The 7,632-nt window shown below is 45.7% G+C and overlaps 1 protein-coding gene across 1 annotated transcript in view; it reads left to right on the top strand.

The window, feature by feature from the left end:
- FAM184B (family with sequence similarity 184 member B) overlaps positions 1-7,067 on the top strand; it is a 120,181-nt gene extending 113,114 nt beyond the window's left edge. Inside the window, exons 15-18 of the mRNA XM_007449823.1 lie at positions 1,991-2,108; positions 3,733-3,837; positions 4,670-4,869; positions 6,974-7,067. Coding sequence (XP_007449885.1) covers positions 1,991-2,108; positions 3,733-3,837; positions 4,670-4,869; positions 6,974-7,067 — 517 coding nt within the window. The remainder of the gene's footprint in view (positions 1-1,990; positions 2,109-3,732; positions 3,838-4,669; positions 4,870-6,973) is intronic.
- The last annotated feature ends 565 nt before the right edge of the window (positions 7,068-7,632 follow it).

Raw genomic sequence — 7,632 nt, 5'->3', positions numbered from 1 at the left:
TTTTTTGCGGTACGCGGGCCTCTCACCATTGTGGCCTCTCCCGTTGCGGAGCATAGGCTCCGGATGAGCAGGCTCAGCGGCCGTGGCTCACGGGCCCAGCCGCTCCGCGGATCTTCCCGGACCGGGTCACGAACCCGTGTCCCCTGCATCGGCAGGCGGACTCTCAACCACCGTGCCACCAGGAAAGCCCTCTCCTAGTTTTAAAACTAGAAGTCCCGAGTTCCAGAAGCGCCTCAGTTCCAGGCAAACTGGGATGGTTGGCCACCCATCGTTTTATGAGGCTGCATTCCCGTCTTGTGCAGGGTACTGGGAATCTGTGAGGAATGAGCATGGTTTGACCCTCACACACAGAAGATCAGGGCTACTTTTTTATGAGCATTTCCGCCTTCTAATGTGCACCATCTCATTTAATCTTTACAGCAGTTCTTCAGGGTGGAAACCATTATTCCCATGGATTGATTAAGAAGGCAAGGGCCCCTCGTGCAAGCATTCATTTATTCATTCAGCAAATATTTGTTAAGGGCCTACTGTGTGCCTTGCACTGTTTTAGGCTCTGGAGTTACAGTGGGAATAAAACAAAGACTGTGCTCTCATAGCGCTCACAAATTCTAGATGGGGATTCTGACAAAGAAATAAGCAAACAAATATTTAACTTCATATCAGGTAATGAAAGTACCTGAAGGTACTAGAAGGAAAACAGGATCAGTGTCTAGAGTGTCAAGGGTGGGCAAGGAGGTGACATTTAAACATAAAAAGGAGAGGAAATGAGAGAGCCATCTGGACGAAGAGCATTCCAAGCAGCCAGAACAGCAAGTGCAAGGGGGGCCCTGGGGCCCGCCTCCCAAGACCAAACAGCCAGAAGGCTTAAGTGGAATGAGTGAGAGAGTGATGATAGGAACTGAGGTTGGCGAGGTAGCTGGGAGGGAGGGGTGGAGGAGATGCTGCACTGAGCAGGAAGGGGTTTGGGTGTATTCGGATGGAGTGCACTGGGAAGCCCTTGTAAGGCTTTGATCATGACTGACGTGGTCTGAGATACCTTTTAACAGGGTCACTTCTGACTGCTGAGAGAAGAGACTGGGAGATCGGGGTTAGTGACAGGGAGATCAGGGCAAGCAGCACTAAGTAAATTTAAACGTCACCTGTCTGACCCTTAACTTGTGCTCTTAAAAACTGTCCTCCACTGGCTCCAGTACAAAGCAAATCATCCAAAATCTGGAGTGGAAGGTTTTACCAGCTACCATCTGATGGGTTCTTAGCACGTGCTGGGCATGCATTATCTCACTGAATCCTCACAACCACCCAGTTTCATGCCCATATTAAAGAAGGAGCTGAGTCTCACGGGCAAAATGCCCAAGATTACATAGCTAGAAAAAAGCAGAGCTGGGATAAGAGCCCAAGTCATCTCACCCCAAAGCCCTGGCCTCTTATCAACTACAGTCAGTAGATCACCGGCAGCCCTCACCCTCCCTCCCGCACCATCTGGAGGTTATTCCTCTCCAGCTTCACACTGAAAGGGCGGTGGTACCAGCTGCCCCGCTGCTTTGCAGAACTAGCTCGTGCCATGCTCTCTGGCTGCCTGCAGGTGGGGCGGGAGCCACATCTATATTGGCATAACCTGCTGGCCTTGGCGTGGGTTGGGACGGTTTCCGGCTGAGGCCTCTTCTCCCGAACTTCGCCGGTTCTTGAAGCCCCACTGAATGTGGCATCAGTGTGCACACACAGGCCTTTGGTTCCTGGGCCCTACAGAACCTGGGCGAACTGACAAGTGTCAGAATGGGAGTTGCAGTCCTGGGCTCCACCTGGAGCTCTGCAGCCAACTCACTGGGTGCCCCTGGGCAGGCTCTCTGGGCCTCAGTTTCCCGTTTGGTGAACAGAGAGTGGCCGGCCAGGCCAAGCAACATAGCAGCGTCCCCATCACGTCCACCTCTTCTCCCTCCTTGCGGTTGAGTCATTGCAGCATGGTGGCTAACTGCATGCCTGCTCCAAACAGACTGAAAGATTCCGGAGAGAAGCCAGGGAAGGGGGAGTCGAGGCCGGAGGACGTTCAGCTCATAGGCCGTCTGCAGACCCGCTTGAAGGAGAGGGAGGACACCATCTGGCAGCTCACGGTGAGGCTGTCCGGGGTATTCGCTTTAGCCTAGCACTTCCATGCGTGCCTCAAACTGTAATCCTGATAACCCTAAAGCCACCTTACAAAAGGTCCTTGGTTATTTTTCCCCTATTACATAAAAAAATACATGCTCACTAAAAAAAAATTAACCCAGGAAAGTAGAAGGCAAAAAAAAAAAAAAGATCGCTCTCAAGTCCCACACCATCTGCCTGATGTTGGTATTAGTTTGGTGTTTTTAACCTACAGCATTTGGGAAAATCTAGAATGGTTTGCACCTCACACTCATGTCTCCTCACACTTTAACCATTGCTTTAGGCTTTTGCCCAGCCTTCCTGTGCTCCAAGTTCTCTGTAAGCCAGCTCCCAGTGGCTTACATTCAGCTCTGGGGACTTTGGGTGATACACTCGCTCCTGTCAGCATGGCCCACGCGGGTCAGCTAATTAGCCACATCAGAAGTCCAGCCTCTTCCCGCCATCTCTACCTTCACCACCTTGGTCCAGGCTCTGCTGCCTCTCATGCATGATGGAGAGTCCACTGGTCTCCCCACTCACTCCAGCCTCACCCCACTCTGTTGACCTCACAGCGACCAGAGTACTCTTATAAAAATGTAATTCGGACCACAACACAGCTCTGTTCAGCACCTCCTGTGGCCCCCTGTCCTACTCAGAGTAAAATCCATGGTCTTATGGTGGCTCACACATCCTCCCACAATACACATGCACACTTGTATCTCACGCCCATCCTTGCACCCTCCTGCTCCCCAGTCACGTTGCTTCATGTCAAGATGAAGAGGAAAACTTAACCACCAAGTGAAAATTAGATGATACTAATAAGGAATTGCTTGTTTGCTAAGTGTGACAAAGGTATTGTGGTTATGTTTTTTTTTTTTTAAAAGAGTCCTTATCTCTTAGAAACACTTATCAATGTTTTTTTGTTTTTTGGGGTTTTTTTGGCTGCGTTGGGTCTCCGTTGCTGCGCGCAGGCTTTCTCTAGTTGTGGCGAGCGGAGGCTACTCTTCGTTGCGGTGCGCAGGCTTCTCACTGCTGTGGCTTCTCTTGTTGCGGAGCATGGGCTCTAGGCCCGCGGGCTTCAGTAGTTGTCACACGTGGGCTCGCACCCGTGTCCCCTGCATTGGCAGGTGGATTCTCAACCACTGCGCCACCAGGGAAGCCCTCAATGTTTTTACAGATGAAATTATACAACTGGAACTTGCTTTAGAAACAATACGGCAGGAAAGAAAAAAGTGGAGAATGACATAGGTAAAGAAGATTGGCCATATAGTGATTGTACCTGGGTGTTTCTTTTTCTTTGTCTTAACTAATAACTTTCTGCAGTAGATTCTGCTCAGATCCTAAGAGTACCTGGATCTCTGACTTCCCTAAGGCATTCCAATAAAGCTCACCCTTTCCTTCACAAGGGGTGCTGGGGACACAAAGTCCCCAGAAATAAAGGTGCTTCCTCAAAGCTTCAGTGGGTGGCAGCTTGATTCCCACTGACTTCCCCTCCCTTTCCTGGTCTTCCTCCTCTCTGTAGTCTGCTCTCACACAGCCATCTTCCTTCAAATTAAACTCAGTGTGCTGGGTAGTTAGGCTCATTTAGACTCAGTTGTATTGTTTTTCCAGGAGGAGAGAAGATTTCACTACGCAGCATTTCCCAGCGCAGTGTCCCATCGGAATCGGTCCTTCTCTTTCAATCCTCGCCCAGGGTATTTGACCCCTTCCATGAAGGTAAATTGGTCCTACTGGTTTTAATGTATTACATAATTCTGCTGGCTTTGTTTTTCCCAAAGGTAATGGCAGCTTATTTATCAACTGTCCGGCATTCACTTAGAGGAATATTCATTGAAAATAAGACCCCCAGGAAATAGTCCAAATTATTAATAAACAGTATTTATATCTGGCTAGGCAGATTATGTTTTTTATTTTTATGATTTTTTTGAATTTTCCAAACTTTTTGTACATAAATGTGTCACTCTTAATAATGGCTATATCTGGGTGATAGGAAGGAGAGAGAGAAAAGCAGGAATCCTTCACTGTAACTTTTTTTCCTTTTATAAAAATTTTTGGAATTTATTACAGTGAGAATATTCACATCCAAATCGCTCATCTGCTATCACAAAATCCTAAAGTGCTTAAAAATTTGTATTTTTTTGGTAACTCATAGGACAGTAAACCTAACCCAAGCTGAATTCATGTAAGCTCATTTATAACTTTTATATATCGCTCTTGGTGTGACAAAATTTAAGTTTCACTCCAGAAATATTAATGTGTTTGAGGACAAGGTAGGCCCAGCTTCTGCTGGGGGTGTTATATAGCCTTTTAAAATCTAAAACAAGATTTTAAGTTAAAAAACACATTTGTCACCAGAAGTTTTGGATAAGAGATTGTGAGCCTGTGCTTTTTTAAAGCACAAAGTGGATTGGAAGAAAAAATGCTTTTAAAAATAACATGTAAGTTATTGCCTCCTTGCTCATATAATTTCGGTTGGGCAGGCCTTATCTACTTTTACAACAGTGCCTCTTTGGGTGGTACTAACAGGCCTTTCCTTTAATACCAACAGAAAAAGAAGATGGAGGAAGTGCCCAGCCGAGTGGTCAGTGTGCCAAACCTTGCTTCTTATGCTAAGAACTTTCTGAGTGGCGACCTGAGCTCCAGGATCAACACTCCTCCGATAACTAAGTCACCCAGCTTGGACCCAGGCCCCAGCTGTGGCCAGCCTTACAAACCCACCCCATCTCTAGATGTAAAAACTGCCACAAGGTAGGGGGCCAAAGCTACATTTTCCCATAGTCAGGAGGGAAATTAGTATTCCTTTCTGGTACCTATTAAATACCCAGCATTTGGGCCAATACAAAGGGTAACGAAACAAGCCCTGCCTTGGACAAATTACAACCCAGCCAAAAAGGAAGATATATAAGAGAAGGGAAATAGGTCATTCTTTAGAAGAGGCACTATTCCTGATACCAAATTCCAGAAAATCTTTTTTTTTTTTCCCATGGATGATTAGACAGGGGACATTGAATCACTTAGCTGACCACTTCAGAGTGGGTCACACAGAAGATGGACTCATCATCTGGCCTTGAGTCTGGATTCAAATTCTGGTCCTCCTTGTTAGCTTGCTTGGCTTTGGGCAGCTCACCTGACTTCTCTGAGTCTGTTTCCTCACCTCTAAAATGAAAATACAGCACCTACCTCATTAGACTCATGTGAGACTGAAGGAATTAATCCATAGGACATGCTTAGCACAAGACCTGGCACAGAAGCATTCAGTAATTTTCCACTATTATTATTAAGGTTACTTCTCAAGATTCATTGTATAATCTTGTAATTTTAAGGCCTCTTAATCTGTGGGTTTGGTTGATCATGCATGATGATCTCTGATACTGCCTTATTTTTCCAGAAGCCCTTGCAGCATGCTTCTCTTCCAGAAATGTGTGATTTCCCCTTTGTTTATTGATTCCTTCCTGTCCAGCCTTCCGTTCAGAGAAAAATCTTTAATTCTGGGCTTTGAAGTTTGCATTTCTGAAAGGGTTCCTTCTGAAATGTTCCTTTTCCAAAGGCCCTGCCTGCCCGAGGCTATTTGGACAAATCTGAGTGTGGAGCTGGAAGGACTTGCTGTCAGTCACTGAACGAGTCCAGCCCTTTGTGTCACAGCTGAGTACACTGAGGCCTGGAGCCCCAAGCACACGGTCTATTAACTGCCAGAGCCAGCCTGACTGGCTACAGTTCATCTCATTATCATATCACACACCTCTGTTTAAAGCTGTGTTCCCACTGTTTGTTTGTTTTAAAGATTTTATTTTTGGCTGCATCAGGTCTTAGTTGCGGCATGCGGGACCCTTGTTGAGGCGTGCGGGATCTTTTGTTGCAGCGCGCAGGCTTCTCTGTAGTTGTGGCATGAGGGTTTTCTCTCTAGTTTTGGTGCGCAGGCTCCAGGGCGCGTGGGCTCTATAGTTTGCGGCATGTGGGCTCTTGTTGAGGCGCCGAGCTCAGTAGTTGTGACGCGCAGGATTAGTTGCCCTGCAGCATGCGGGATCTTAGTTCCTTGACCAGGGATCAAACCTGCGTCCCCCGCATTGTAAGGCAGGTTCTTTATCACTGGACCACAGGGGAAGTCCCCCCACTGTTTTATAAGCTTCACAAATGCAGTTAGAGACCGTTCAGATGGGTATACACTGTACTTTCTTACCTACCGTCTCCCCTTTTCAATTTATTAGGCTAATTTCACAACATCATTGAAATGCCAGAGCACATCAGATAACTTTTGAAGAAGCCATAACGTGTAATACTGTATTGATTAACCATTTCTTCTTTTACCCGTTTTTGGAGGGGGTTGTTTAATTTGTGCCTGAAATAAATAGTACATGTTGCAAAATATGCCTCCTTAGTGTTAAGTGAAACCACGGAGAACCTTGTTTCCAAAACTGGAATTAGATGCTCCCTCTCCATTCCCACCCTTCACAACTTGTTTCTAGCTCCTAATATTGGCCCATCATGTTCTCTTTTTTTTCCTGTACAAGTGTGAGGTGATATCTCATTATGTTTTTGTTTGTTTGTGGTACACAGGCCTCTCACTGTTGTGGCCTCTCCCATTGCAGAGCACAGGCTCCGGACATGCAGGCTCAGTGACCATGGCTCACGGGCCTAGCCACTCCGTGGCATGTGGGATCTTCCTGGACCAGGGCACAAACCCGTGTCCCCTGCATCAGCAGGCGGACTCTCAACCACTGCACCACCAGGGAAGCCCTAGTATCTTTTTAAGAGTAAAGCAGCAGTTATCTTTCCCTGAAAAGATGGTAGAGTATTAAGTTGTTTACTGAATAATTTTCAAAACCATCTAAGAAAACGTTTTGTTTGTTTTTAGGACACAAGATGATGAAACAGCCCAGCCCAAAGAAGTCCAGCAGAAGCAGGGCTCAGCCCACCAGGAATGGTTTACCAAATATTTTTCTTTCTAAACTGATCCTTAAACTGATCATAAAGTGGATATTTGAAACACATTTCTTTTGAAGCAGCTGACTGAAGGAATGAACTAAAAAGCCAACCAACCAAGTAACTTGCTTGTAATATGATTTACATACATAGCTAAAACAAATTCTTGCATTAACATTTCATACTGTTTCATTGTGACATTAAGATAAAACAAGCCAGTGTTATCAGAAAGTGCCCATAGGGAAATTTTATTAATGTTACTGATGACCTACCCATGGTATTTCTAGTGTCCATAAGACTGCAATCCGCATTGTGGAATATCAGACTTTGTGATTTCCATGGTCTACTTTTAAAGTGGTTTCATTTTCCTAGGACGCTGGTCATCTTCACTTGAAAAGTGTTTCTATATAAATGATATAATTCCAAAATACACATGTAACCTCAGTAGGTAGAGGAATAAAACAAAGCTCAAAATAACCAGGAAAGCCAATTTTAAAAAACCAAAGAAAACAAAACTACTAGGAATGGACTATAGCAGACCTTGGCATACTTGGATCAAATATTTTGACTTCCTAGGTCCAGGACATGAAG

This window comes from Lipotes vexillifer, unplaced genomic scaffold, assembly GCF_000442215.2.
Source record: "Lipotes vexillifer unplaced genomic scaffold, Lipotes_vexillifer_v1.1 scaffold1067, whole genome shotgun sequence".
Lineage (NCBI taxonomy): Eukaryota > Metazoa > Chordata > Mammalia > Artiodactyla > Lipotidae > Lipotes > Lipotes vexillifer.
The sequence above is the reverse complement of the archived record's forward strand: the minus strand, read 5'-3'. Positions and strand labels throughout refer to the sequence as shown.